General features: G+C 43.9%; 1 protein-coding gene across 1 annotated transcript; it reads left to right on the plus strand.

The window, feature by feature from the left end:
- Window positions 1–12,687: 12,687 nt before the first annotated feature.
- On the plus strand, window positions 12,688–14,555 carry LOC125636893 (uncharacterized). Its single transcript, XM_048850684.2, has 2 exons — window positions 12,688–13,572; window positions 13,960–14,555. Exons 1-2 carry the CDS (start codon window positions 12,993–12,995, stop codon window positions 14,478–14,480), a joined length of 1,101 nt encoding a protein of 366 aa, XP_048706641.2. The 5' UTR covers window positions 12,688–12,992; the 3' UTR covers window positions 14,481–14,555.
- Window positions 14,556–14,812: the final 257 nt, after the last annotated feature.

The raw sequence follows: 14,812 nt of genomic DNA on the forward strand, positions 1-14,812 counted from the left end.
GTTCTGATTGGGGCCAGGTATTACTACCATATTGTTCCGTTTCCAGCTGGAATGGATTAACTCTCCTGTGGGCCTGGGGCAATTAGATATTGTGGGGCCTCTGTATACAAGTCTTTTTCCTGGGAGGGAGTTTGGTGCCGAAGGGGGCTGGGGATGGGAGTGTGGGGTCTGGGAGGGAGTTTAGGTGCAGGAGGGGGATTCTGATCTGGGGCAGGGGGTTGGGGTGGATAAGGGGGTGCGAGGTGCATACTCCGGGTGGGAGGTGCTTACAACAGGCAGCTCCTGGCTGGCCACGCAACAGGGCTCAAGCAGACTGGCTGCCATAGCCCCAAGCTTCTCCCGGAAGTGGCCACCTGGTAGCACGTCTCTGGGACCCCTGGGGGGAGAAGGACAGAGTGTCTCCATGTGCTGCCCATGCCCGCAAGCGACACCCCTGTAGCTGCCATTGGCCTGGAATCGGCCAATGGGAGCTGCGGGGACAGTGCTGGGGGCGGGGGCAGTGTGGGGGGGCAGCCCCAGGGACTGCAGAAACTTCATATTTCTCATACAATAGTTCTGTTTACCCACTAGTGGGCACCTGAAAATACCTTTCCATTCAGAACCCTGCTGAGGAGCTGGCTGTTTGCTTCCACACCCAGACTAGTGTGCACCAGGCACATCAGAGATAAGGTGTACTTGGTCTATAACGTTGCTCATCCATGCTCTGGGGTGCAAGATGGTCTCATGTTCCTGTCTCTCAGATGGAGTTAAGATGCATCAATGGCTGGCATCATTTGTAAGTAAGAGAAAAAATTAAATAGTACCACAGAGAGAAAGGTATCCAACAGCAAAGTGTGCTGCTTCCTCGATTAACACAGCCAATACTTTATGAATTCTATACAAGTCTCTGCAGTCTAGGCCTACTGTACATTCACTCCATTTAAAAAGATTGGTCTTACTTTAAAGTTGTGATCTTATACATGACTTGCATATGAATGAGCTGAATGAATTCATTACTGGGAAGCTAGATTAAGTTCTGCAGCTGTTCAGCCTGGGGACCTGGTTCTGAGCATGGCCAGAATGACTGAAAATCCTTCACTGATCTAGGCAGTTTTTAAGTTGCGATCTTGTATAGGAAATGGTGAGGAAGGGAAATTAAAATGACTTGCCTACATACAGCACGTGGAGAATAGAGTTTTTGCTGGGCTACGGGGCAGGTAAGTGGTGACAGAAAAATGTGATTCTTTCTCACAGCTGCCTGACCTTGAGGGTGTTCATTTCTGTCTTTAGTGCAGCTGTGACAGTCACAGCAAGTATTCACATCCAAGATGTCAAAGAAGCTTTACAAAATGCAGATCAAATACAGGATGTTTGCTGTGACAAAAAACAAAGGAAGAGAAATGGGAATGACCCTATTACTCGCTTTCTACTTTATACCCACTTTCACTCCCAGATACATCTTTCAGGTGTGCTCAGAGATTCTGGATGGTTTTTTCCTCTTCACCATATTGATGTGCACACCAGAATGTGGATAAGCAGTGACAATCCTCTTAGCAATGTTTAAGCATATTAATGAGTATGCTCATTAATTGTGATATTTCAGTGGACTAGGAAGCCTGAAAATATGAAATTAAAGCCATTTCATGTTTATTTCTTCCTGTCTTCAGTGTCCATTGCACTATATTATTCAATCAAACCTATTACGTCAGAGGTTATTATAATCAGTATATCAACTATCCAGATGGAATGGGCTGCATCTAGTTTGGCAGGAGTTTTTATTGATTTGGGTCATAAATACAAATTACATACTAGGCAATGCTGACGTCCATAGTTAAAATAGCATAAAGGGGGAAATGTGAAAGAATGACAGAGCAAGAAATACAAGTGCATGGGTAAGGGCCCAAAGGACTAAACTCCTTGTCACAATTCTAAGAGCAATTGTCTACAGAGCACGGCTATTTCTGCAAAAGAATTGAAATTCTAATTAAAGAATATCTGTGAATACAAGCTGTGGGAAGCTGGAATGATGAGAAAAAAACTGAGAAAAGAAACCCAAACAGAGGAAAAAGAAAAGGAGTACTTGTGGCACCTTAGAGACTAACCAATTTATTTGAGCATAAGCTTTCGTGAGCAACAGCTCACTTCATTGGATGCATAAAGTGGAAAATGCAGTGAGGATGTTTTATACACACAGACCATGAAAAAATGGGTGTTTATCACTTCAAAAGGTTTTCTCTCCCCCCACCCCACTCTCCTGCTGGTAATAGCTTATCTAAAGTGATCACTCTCCTTACAACGTGTATGATAATCAAGTTGGGCCATTTCCAGCATAAATCCAGGTTTTCTCACCCCCCACACAAACCCACTCTCCTGCTGGTAATAGCTTATCTAAAGTGACCACTCTCCTTACAATGTTTATGACAATCAAGGTGGGCCATTTCCAGCACAAATCCAAGGTTTAACAAGAACGTCTGGGGGGGTGGGTGTTAGGAAAAAACAAGGGGAAATAGGTTACCTTGCATAATGACTTAGCCACTCCCAGTCTCTATTCAAGCCTAAGTTAATTGTATCCAATTTGCAAATTAATTCCAATTCAACAGTTTCTCGCTGGAGTCTGGATTTGAAGTTTTTTTGTTGAAGAATTGCAACTTTCATGTCTGTAATCGCGTGACCAGAGAGATTGAAGTGTTCTCCGACTGGTTTATGAATGTTATAATTCTTGACATCTGATTTGTGTCCATTTATTCTTTTACGTAGAGACTGTCCAGTTTGACCAATGTACATGGCAGAGGGGCATTGCTGGCACATGACAGCATATATCACATTGGTAGATGTGCAGGTGAACGAGCCTCTGATAGTGTGGCTGATGTTATTAGGCCCTGTGATGGTGTCCCCTGAATAGATATGTGGGCACAGTTGGCAACGGGCTTTGTTGCAAGGATAGGTTCCTGGGTTAGTGGTTCTGTTGTGTGGTATGTGGTTGCTGGTGAGTATTTGCTTCAGGTTGGAGGGCTGTCTGTAGGCAAGAACTGGCCTGTCTCCCAGGATTTGTGAGAGTGTTGGGTCATCCTTCAGGATAGGTTGTAGATCCTTAATAATGCGTTGGAGGGGTTTTAGTTGGGGGCTGAAGGTGACAGCTAGTGGCGTTCTGTTATTTTCTTTGTTAGGCCTGTCCTGTAGTAGGTGACTTCTGGGAACTCTTCTGGCTCTATCAATCTGTTTCTTCACTTCCGCAGGTGGGTATTGTAGTTGTAAGAATGCTTGATAGAGATCTTGTAGGTGTTTGTCTCTGTCTGAGGGGTTGGAGCAAATGCGGTTGTATCGCAGAGCTTGGCTGTAGACGATGGATCGTGTGGTGTGGTCAGGGTGAAAGCTGGAGGCATGTAGGTAAGAATAGCGGTCAGTAGGTTTCCGGTATAGGGTGGTGTTTATGTGACCATAATTTATTAGCACTGTAGTGTCCAGGAAGTGGATCTCTTGTGTGGACTGGACCAGGCTGAGGTTGATGGTGGGATGGAAATTGTTGAAATCATGGTGGAATTCCTCAAGGGCTTCTTTTCCAGACAATCTTGCTGTCAGGGTGCCAATGCCTGAGATGATGGGGCGCCCAGGATTTCCAGGTTTATGGATCTTGGGTAGTAGATAGAATATCCCAGGTCGGGGTTCCAGGGGTGTGTCTGTGCGGATTTGATCTTGTGCTTTTTCAGGGAGTTTCTTGAGCAAATGCTGTAGTTTCTTTTGGTAACTCTCAGTGGGATCAGAGGGTAATGGCTTGTAGAAAGTGGTGTTGGAGAGCTGCCGAGCAGCCTCTTGTACAGAGTCATCAAGCAGGAAAGGGAACAAAAGAAGTTCTAACAGGTGAGGAAAAGCAGTCAGGGACATCCTTTTCTATAGATTCTGACTCCTGAGTCTCAGCTGGGAAATCTTTTTCAAGAAGAGGACTGACAATATAAAATAAATGGACAAACACCCCAGTACACCCCTCTATCCCGGTCCATCACATTCATGACGCCTGAAGTGGCAAGGGAAGCATTCATTTGACTGGAAGCCAATTGGTTGTGGGGAGAACACTGAGATTGGATGAGGAACTGTGGGGAGACTTGGACTGGCTGGACAAAGAGAGACTGGGACTAGGAACAAGTGAGGAGAACAAGGGAGACAGACCTGTCAAGGAGGGAAATGCAAGGGAGAATTACAACTGGCTGGGAAAGACTGGGATCAGGCAAGGAACAAGGAAGGGAGAAGAGACTGAGTTTGGAAAGGAGTCTGTGGAAGTTAACTAGGAGTGGGAGCCTACGGGTCCCATTGTCACTATCCTGATTTTTATGACTTTTAGTCAAGGTTTAGAACATGAAAATACTTGAGTTTCATCCAATATTTGAGCTTCAGTGATGTGAATGGGATAATAGGAACTCAGTTTTCAGTCCCAAACAATGGTTTACCAACCTGACAAATGACCCATAATGCTTAATTAACTAATATTTGTTATGTGTTTTTAAATCCTCAGATGAAATATACTAGAAATATACATTACTAGAGTAGAACTTCACTCCTTCTCAATTTACTAATCCACAATCAAAGCAGAAAACGTGGCAGACACGCTATCTCTTAACAAACATTTAGGCCACATTAAAAAAATAAGTGCCTAAAGTTAGGCTCCTAAATAAGTGGTCTGATTTTCAAAATTTGCTGAGCATCCTGCATCTCTCATTATACTGACGTCAACTGAGTCCAGCGCAGTCTGCCTGGGAGCAAAAACTCAAACCAGTAGGAGCCGCAGCTGAAGCAGTTTCAGCAGATTCTGTCATCAGGCATCTTTCTGCAGTTTTTGCTCTGAACATTCTCTCCCCCTGGTGATTGGCTGTTTGCTCTGGCACCTTCCTCTCCCCTCTCTCACAGTCCCTTCACTTCAGTCTCACTCCACCTGCCCTCCTGTCTCTTCACCATTCTTCCCTTCTCAATCTCCCACCTCCCTACCTTTGTTTTTCCTTTTAGTTAATCCCTTCCTACCTTTCCTCCTCACCCACCCTGCCATAAATAAAATCCCACCCAAAATTATTAAAAATAAAACTTACCCCAAACAATATTATGAAATAACATGACACTTGCATAGTCATGGTAATTCTGTTTACTCCACTTGTATATTATATTCCTGTTTCCAACTCTACGTCTGTCTTGCCTGTTTATGCTGTCAGGGATTGGGGGCAGGGACTGTCCATTACTTTGCATTTGTACAGTATCTAACACAATGGGGACTTGATGCTGGATAGGGCTTGTAGGCACATTCAGAATATTTATTATTATTTACAGTAGCTGGCCATTTGTACATACACTTACTTATTTTGTATACACAATTGTGATAAATATGCACCCAATAGCAGATGCAATAACCTTTTAAATAACCCATCCTTATTTTGCCTTCACAATGTGACCACCACTGTGGATGTTTAATAGTTACATTGTCATGGTTTTGGCACAGTCCTTTCAGATCCCCATGGGTATCTCTACTACAATATTCTGCCTGACACATATGCAAAACTCCCAGTCAAGATCTGCTGCGCTGATCTGAAGCAGAATATTGGCCTTTTAATTGTTCTGTTATTTCCTGGAGCTGCTGATATTGCATTAATGGTTTTGTTGGATTAAATACCTAGTGTATTGTCAGAGCCAGTCCCATTCCAAGAATTAATCAGCTAGAGGCATGTGTGAATTGAGAATCGGTCACTCCTCCCTCCTAAGCATCAAAGAAGTCATTTTTCTAATGCACCTGAGAGCCATGGTCCAGGAGATGAAAAAAACTCTCTGAGCACTCTTGGAAACCCTGGATATTCAGCCCCATCACTGGCACTTTGCTCGGCCATTTATTAATTAAATGTAAATACTGATACAGTTTTAATGAATAGTAAAGTGGTTCCAGTGGAGGAGAAATGGCAGCTGCTATGGGAAGATCAGCTGGTTTAATAATGGTTGGAGTAATAAATTATTAGAATGTAATGAAAGAGCATTTTCTTGATTAACTCTTTAGAATACTGACATTTTTCCAGACTAGCATGACATGAATGCTTATTTGTGTGTGTGTGTGTGTGTAATACACACACACACAGAGCATCCAAAGGGCTATTAAAAGAGTTATGATTCCTCATTCAGAATGAAGCGGAGCAGCAGCTGTTCGCACATGAAGTTCTTTGCGTAGTATTCCCTTGCTAGAGCGGGATGCCTGTAGGGAACAGAAAATTTGTCTTCCTCTGAAAAATTGAGATAAGCTCATTTGGTGATGAGCCTCTCAAAGAAAAGGTTGCCAGATTTTTTTTTTTAACATGGATGAGCCATTTTGGCTGCAATTATAAAAAATCAGCCTGAGGCAGACATCTGACATGGTTATAAGCAACTTAAAACAAGGTTTTATAATGGGAAGTGTTGGGCAACATTAATAATAGGCAGTGCTACCAGACCCATCTATAATGTATTATTTTTTAAAAAAGACATCCATCACCTCAAGCGTCTTTTGGTTCCCTCCATTGAAACGCACTGCTATTGGACGGCAAATTTTAATGGATCTTTTGCTTGTGAAGAAGAAGAACAAGAACTTAACATATCCCAAAAATTCCTTTCTTCTAGCAGCAATGTTCACAGAACCAGCCCACCCAGCACAAGGATTCTGATTCTGAGGGGGACTTCTAGGCTGTACTGACTGTCTGTGGGTGCCCCAGAAGAATAGGAGTTGTGGTCACCTTTCATGACCACAACAGCCGTCCAAGTGGACTTTCAGCTGCTAGAGTTCTGTACTCTGGGTTACACCAGCAGAAGCCATCAAAAACACAGTGTTGAATCCAACCTATCAAATGAGTTGGTAAATTACAGTTTCTTCATATGTAAGCAGCACTGGGTGAAATCCCAAGTATTTACAGGGGAATTCAATACATAACTCACGAAAATCCACTTTCTTAAAACTCAAATGACTAAATGTACTTTACACATGACCTTTAAACATCTGAAAGGATAAAATATTCACTGAAATAGCACAGACACAGATTGTCACCTCTCTCTCTCTCCTCCTTACATACACACACCCCCTCAGCACTACCTGTAGCCTAATAAATCTCTCAGTTTACAGAAGAATTGACTTAAAATTCAGCTAAACAAATTCACTTCAAAAGTTGGCCACAAAAAACCACTTTTTTATTGAACTTTCCTCTGAACAAAGGATACCTTGACTTCTGCAACAAATTTTGTTCTATTTTTTCCAGCATTAATCTCCATTATAAGCTCTCACAACCAGCAGAACAGCACAACCATAATCATTCAACTCCAGCAAGTTTCTGATCAAGCAGGAAATCCCATCTTTCTGTCAACATGGAGAGAGAGGACTTGAAAATGTCCTACAAAATCACCATGAAGGTTCGCAAAAAGAAAAGGAGTACTTGTGGCACCTTAGAGACTAACCAATTTATTTGAGCATGAGCTTTTGTGAGCTATAGCTCACTTCATCAGATGCATACCGTGGAAATTGCAGCAGACTTTATATACACACAGAGAATATGAAACAATACCTCCTCCCACCCCACTGTCCTGCTGGTAATAGCTTATCTAAAGTGATCAACAGGTGGGCCATTTCCAGCACAAATCCAGGTTTTCTCACCCTCCACCCCCCCACACAAATTCACTCTCCTGCTGGTGCTAGCCCATCCAAAGTGACAACTCTTTACATAATCAAGTCGGGCTATTTCCTGCATAGATCCAGGTTTTCTCACATCCCCCCCACCCCCATACACACACAAACTCACTCTCCTGCTGGTAATAGCTCATCTAAACTGACCACTCTCCAAGTTTAAATCCAAGTTAAACCAGAACATCTGGGGGGGGGGGTAGGAAAAAACAAGAGGAAACAGGCTACCTTGCATAATGACTTAGCCATCATAGGGCCTAATAACATCAGCCACACTATCAGAGGCTCGTTCACCTGCGCATCCACCAATGTGATATATGCCATCATGTGCCAGCAATGCCCCTCTGCCATGTACATTGGTCAAACTGGACAGTCTCTACGTAAAAGAATAAATGGACACAAATCAGATGTCAAGAATTATAACATTCATAAACCAGTCGGAGAACACTTCAATCTCTCTGGTCACGCAATCACAGACATGAAGGTCGCTATCTTAAAACAAAAAAACTTCAAATCCAGACTCCAGCGAGAAACTGCTGAATTGGAATTCATTTGCAAATTGGATACTATTAATTTAGGCTTAAATAGAGACTGGGAGTGGCTAAGTCATTATGCAAGGTAGCCTGTTTCCTCTTGTTTTTTCCTACCCCCCCACCCCCCCCAGATGTTCTGGTTTAACTTGGATTTAAACTTGGAGAGTGGTCAGTTTAGATGAGCTATTACCAGCAGGAGAGTGAGTTTGTGTGTGTATGGGGGTGGGGGGGATGTGAGAAAACCTGGATCTATGCAGGAAATAGCCCGACTTGATTATGTAAAGAGTTGTCACTTTGGATGGGCTAGCACCAGCAGGAGAGTGAATTTGTGTGGGGGGGTGGAGGGTGAGAAAACCTGGATTTGTGCTGGAAATGGCCCACCTGTTGATCACTTTAGATAAGCTATTACCAGCAGGACAGTGGGGTGGGAGGAGGTATTGTTTCATATTCTCTGTGTATATATAAAGTCTGCTGCAGTTTCCACGGTATACATCTGATGAAGTGAGCTGTAGCTCACGAAAGCTCATGCTCCAATAAATTGGTTAGTCTCTAAGGTGCCACAAGTACTCCTTTTCTTTTTGTGAATACAGACTAACACGGCTGTTCCTCTGAAACCATGAAGGTTGTTGCTCACTTTGTAGCATTATTTGGCTGGAATCATAAGCAGTATAATAACCCGTACAACATGACATATGTATCACCTTACCAACAGCAGATTGGAGACTAGGCTTCAGGGCACAAAGAAACAGAGGTCAAGGATTCAAGATATCTGTCTAGTGAGTGTATTGGTGATGTGGTAGCCAATACAGCACAGGGAATGGGGAGCGGTGTTGGAGCCACTCCAGTGGACAGAAGCAGTTGAAGAAAGACAGCTATGAAGGGCACTGTAACAGTCAAGATCGTGTATGGTAAATGCATGGCTGAGGGGCAAGAGCACTTGACTAGAATATTTATCTTGATGTGGCAGGGCAGGGGTAAACCCCTTTAAGTCCCTGCCAAAATGCTGGCTGCAGCCTGCTCTCTGGCCAGGAAGCCGGGGTAGACACACAGCTATTCAACAGGGAGCCCAGCTACAAGCCCTACTGGGGGCTGGCTCAGAGGCACATGCTCAACTAAGTACTGACAGCTGGGCTGAGGCATGAGAGGGCTATAAAAGCCCTGGGCAAACCTCAGTGGGGAGGCTAGCTTGGGAGGAGACAGGAGGGTGGTATCGCTGTCTCCTTATCAAAGAAGAAAGCCTCAAAAGCCAGGGGACCCTGGGGAGGGTCTGTGGGGCACTAGCTGTTGGGGGATCTGGGAACTGCATGAACACTGTAAATAAAGGTTGTTGGGTGATCCAGCAAAAGAAGGTGTGGAAGATTCTTTATTATACCAGCCTAAACACAGGGTGCAGGTTCAAGAGGGAGGAAGCTTTTGGTGACCCTGTGACACTTGGCAATAAATCTAAAGTCATAACCTAAAACGTGCTACAGAGGATCACAACTGTCAGTCAAACCTGCAGTACAGAGCAGTGGCTAGAACACTGGGATTCCCAAGACCTGGCTCTGCTAATGGCCTTGTGTGTGACTGTGGGCAGGTCACTCCACCTCTCAGCACCTCTGCCCACCCTCCCTCCCAACTTTGGTCTGTCTTCTCTATTTAGCATGTAAACTCTTCAGGGGAGGAGCAGGCCCTTACTATGTATTTGCGGTGCCTGTGTGTGTCGTAAATATAAAGGGAAGGGTCACAACCTTTTGTATGCAGTAATATAAAATTCCTCTTGGCCAGAGGTATCATAGAATCATAGAATATTAGGGTTGGAAGAGACCTCAGGAGGTCATCTAGTCCAACCCCCTGCTCAAAGCAGGACCAATCCCCAATTTTTGCCCCACATCCCTAAATGGCCCCCTCAAGGATTGAACTCTCAACCCTGGGTTTAGCAGGCCAATGCTCAAATCACTGAGCTATCCCTCCCCCCATCCCCTTACCTGTAAGGGGTTAATCAGTTCAATTAACCTAGTTTGCACCAGACCAGAAGGACCGACGGGGAAAGAAGGTATTTTCAAATCTGGGGGGAGGTGGAGAAGGCTTTGTTTTTGTGCTCTGTGTGTGTTCTCTCTGGAGACAAAGAGAGAGACCAAGCCAGCTCCTACTGAATGATACATCTAAAATTACAGGAATAGTAAGTAATATCAAGGAAATGCATTACAGTATCTTTTGTTTTAGCTTGTGACTTTTTCCTATGCTTAGAGGGAGGTTTATCCCAGTTTTTTGTAACTTTAAAGTTTTGCCTAGAGGGGAATCCTCTGTGTTTTGAATCTGATTACCCTGTAAAATTACCTTCCATCCTGATTTTACAGAGGTGCTTCTTTTACCTTTTTTTCTTTTATAATAAAGTTCTGTTTTTTTTAAGAATCTGATTGGTTGTTAGTGTCCTAAAAACCCAGGGATATGGTCTGTGCTCACCTGTACCAAGTGGTGAGGATAATATTCTTAAGCCTCCCCAGGAAAGGGGGTGAAGGGGTTTGGGGGTAAAATTTGGGGGAACAGAAACTCCAAGTGGTTCTTTTCCTTGAATCTTTGTCTAACTCACTTGGTGGTGGCAGCGAATACCATCCACGGACAAGAAGGGATTTGTGCTTTGGGGAAGTTTTAACTTAAGCTGGTAGAAATAAGCTTAGGGGGTCTTTCATGCGGGTTCCCACATCTGTACCCCAGAGTTCAGAGTGGGGAGGGAACCCTGACAGCCTGGAACAACGGGACCCTGATTTTAGCTGAAGCCTCTAGATTCTACTGCAATATAAATAACAATAATAAAGGTCACATATAACATTTGTCAAACTGGGGCATTTATCAAAAAAGAGAGAACAATACACCAGTCCTTTAGAACAGCTGTAGCTAGCCTACAAAAATGCTAGGGGGAGGAGGCAGGAACCCTAATTAATGTTTCTGTCCCTTCCCTATGAATGACTGAATGAAGTCAATTAAAACGTCTCTGAGATGCATAAAAAGCTATATTCTGAAATAGTTGTCAACTTTCTTTTCCAAAAGAAAGATGAAAGAAAAGAAGATGAAAGGGCTGTCTAATGGGTTTTCTGTCTAGGAAATCTAATTTATACAAACAGTACCTATATTTTTTTTCATAAAATACTCCTAATGAGAATTGTCTGAGCCAAGAAGTCTGTTTTTATTTGGGAAATCCATGAAGGAAACTGGATAATAAGTGGGAGTGGGGAGGAAGAGTTTCTGATTTGGATGTTTCGTACTTTTTGTCTGAAGGAAATTAATTCACCAGAAAATTTCAAGATTCAAGTACCCCAAAGGAATTATTCATTTATTCTTTTGAATACTTATTTTCTAGTCACTCTCTGAACACCAAAGCACAATTCCAGAAAAGCTAGTTATCTGTTAATAATAAAAATATAGCTGAATACATTTACGTGGTGATTTACTACAACAACAGAGAAAGATGTTGTCCCTACCACAAACAGATTGTAATAAAACAGAAAAGACATGGAACAATAGGTCAGATAAAGGAAAATGTGGAGAAAATTGGCAAGTAAAATAAGATACTCATGGAACAAGTAGGTCAAGGGGGTGGGGAGGTGGGGCGGGGGGTTTGTCCTAGGAAATCAAAGATTCTGAACACCCACCCACTGTGAGCCATCATGTCAAGACTTTCATTCCAAACATCAAGAGCACAGGAAGAGACACTACTGACTACTGCTTTAAGTATGGTATATGAAAGCTTCTTTATCTCATTTACTGTAGTCCATGTATATTGTATTGGTGTTCCATATGTATTCATCAGTACTTTTTTCATCCCTTTGCATAGTGCATCTATTATTTGTTTATAAAGCACCTAGCACACACTGAACACTATATAAATAATAATACGTATGTAAATAAGGGGAATGGTGTTATTTTATTTTCAGTTTGAACTTTTCACACTACCAGTTGCAATCTTGGAAATAATTTGTTCCCTGAATCTTGGAATATCCCATTCACTGTATTAAAATATTATTGTTATGTAGGAAAACAAATTCCTCTTGTTCAGTCTGCCAAGGCACAACTAATTTCTAACCATCCAGAATTGTATTTCCAGCTACCACATTCCAGCACAAAGACAGCTCTCTCAGGGTCAGGGGGAAGAAATGTGTAAATCTAGATATTATCTGTGGCACAGTGACAACATAGATAAAACTGCTTAATAGCAGCTCAGAATGGTGATGTGGATGCTAAATATGGTGAGTTACAAAACAGAGTCCTGACGGATTACAAATACAATTTGAGCATTACAAGGTTTTCTTTTTCTAAGGGTTACAAATGAACACTCCTGAAAGCAAATTTCACCCCAAACAGCTAACACCATAACAGCAGATCAGCAAAATAGCATATTCAAGAATGTTGCAGACAGCTCATGGTAGAGCTCTTACAATAACAGAGCCAAAACCAAAAAAAATTTTTTTAAGTGTCTTAGCCCTGGTCTACACTAGGACTTTAGGTCGAATTTAGCAGCGTTAAATCGATTTAAACCTGCACCCGTCCACACAATGAAGCCCTTTATTTCGACTTAAAGGGCTCTTAAAATCGATTTCCTTACTCCACCCCTGACAAGTGGATTAGCGCTTAAATCGACGTTGCCGGCTCGAATTTGGGGTACTGTGGACACAATTCAATGGTATTGGCCTCCGGGAGCTATCCCAGAGTGCTCCATTCTGACCGCTCTGGACAGCGCTCTCAACTCAGATGCACTGGCCAGGTAGACAGGAAAAGAACCGCGAACTTTTGAATCTCATTTCCTGTTTGGCCAGCGTGGCAAGCTGCAGGTGACCATGCAGAGCTCATCAGCACAGGTGACCATGATGGAGTCCCAGAATCGCAAAAGAGCTCCAGCACGGACCGAACGGGAGGTACGGGATCTGATCGCTGTTTGGGGAGAGGAATCCGTGCTATCAGAACTCCGTTCCAGTTTTCGAAATGCCAAAACCTTTCTGAAAATCTCCCAGGGCATGAAGGACAGAGGCCATAACAGGGACCCGAAGCAGTGCCGCGTGAAACTGAAGGAGCTGAGGCAAGCCTACCAGAAAACCAGAGAGGCGAACAGCCGCTCTGGGTCAGAGCCCCAAACATGCCGCTTCTATGATGAGCTGCATGCCATTTTAGGGGGTTCAGCCACCACTACCCCAGCCGTGTTGTTTGACTCCTTCAATGGAGATGGAGGCAATACGGAAGTAGGTTTTGGGGACAAAGAAGATGATGATGAGGAGGTTGTAGATAGCTCACAGCAAGCAAGCGGAGAAACCGGTTTTCCCGACAGCCAGGAACTGTTTCTCACCCTAGACCTGGAGCCAGTACCCCCCGAACCCACCCAAGGCTGCCTCCTGGACTCAGCAGGCGGAGAAGGGACCTCTGGTGAGTGTACCTTTTAAAATGCTATACATGGTTTAAAAGCAAGCATGTGAAAGGATTACTTTGCTCTGGCATTTGCGGTTCTGCCTTTGCAAAAGGTTTCTGGGGAGGGCAGCCTTATTTCGTCCTTCATGGTAGGACACTTTACCACTCCAGGCCAGCAACACGTACTGGGGAATCACTGTAGAACAAAGCATTGCCGTGTATGTTTGCTGGCATTCAACCAAAATCCGTTCACGCGGTGGGAGGAGGCAAAATGCGACCTTGTAACGAAAGCACATGTGCTATGTATGTAATGTTAACAGCAAGGTTTACCCTGAAAGAGTGTAGCCACTGTTTTATAAAATGTGTCTTTTTAAATACCGCTGTCCCTTTTTTTTTCTCCACCAGCTGCATGTGTTTCAATGATCACAGGATCTTCTCCTTCCCAGAGGCTAGTGAAGCTTAGAAAGAAAAAAAAACGCACTCGTGATGAAATGTTCTCCGAGCTCATGCTGTCCTCCCACACAGACAGAGCACAGACGAATGCGTGGAGGCAAATAATGTCAGAGTGCAGGAAAGCACAAAATGACCGGGAGGAGAGGTGGAGGGCTGAAGAGAGTAAGTGGCGGGCTGAAGACAGGGCTGAAGCTCAAAGGTGGCGGCAGCGTGATGAGAGGAGGCAGGATTCAATGCTGAGGCTGCTGCAGGACCAAACCAGTATGCTCCAGTGTATGGTTGAGCTGCAGCAAAGGCAGCTGGAGCACAGACTGCCACTGCAGCCCCTCTGTAACCAACCGCCCTCCTCCCCAAGTTCCATAGCCTCCACACCCAGATGCCCAAGAACGCGGTGGGGGGGCCTCCGGCCAACCAGCCACTCCACCACAGAGGATTGCCCAAAAAAAAGAAGGCTGTCATTCAATAAATTTTAAAGTTGTAAACTTTTAAAGTGCTGTGCTTAAAGTGCTGTGTGGCATTTTCCTTCCCTCCTCCACCACCCCTCCTGGGATACCTTGGTAGTCATCCCCCTATTTGTGTGATGAATGAATAACGAATGCATGAATGTGAAGCAACAATGACTTTATTGGCTCTGCAAGCAATGATTAAAGGGAGGAGGGGAGGGTGGTTAGCTTACAGGGAAGTAGAGTGAACCAAGGGGCGGGGGGGTTCATCAAGGAGAAACAAACAGAACTTTCACACCGTAGCCTGGCCAGTCATGAAACTGTTTTTCAAAGCTTCTCTGATGCGTACCGCGCCCTCCTGT

The sequence above is a fragment of the Caretta caretta genome, chromosome 5, assembly GCF_965140235.1.
Source record: "Caretta caretta isolate rCarCar2 chromosome 5, rCarCar1.hap1, whole genome shotgun sequence".
Classification (NCBI taxonomy): domain Eukaryota; kingdom Metazoa; phylum Chordata; order Testudines; family Cheloniidae; genus Caretta; species Caretta caretta.

What these genes read in the sequence shown, in the direction of transcription:
- LOC125636893 (XM_048850684.2), top strand. Translation starts at nt 12,993, where the DNA reads ATGCAGAGCTCATCAGCACAGGTGACCATGATGGAGTCCCAGAATCGC. An exon ending in AGGCGGAGAAGGGACCTCTG is followed by an intron (nt 13,573 to 13,959) that starts GTGAGTGTACCT and finishes TTTCTCCACCAG; the next exon opens with CTGCATGTGTTTCAATGATC.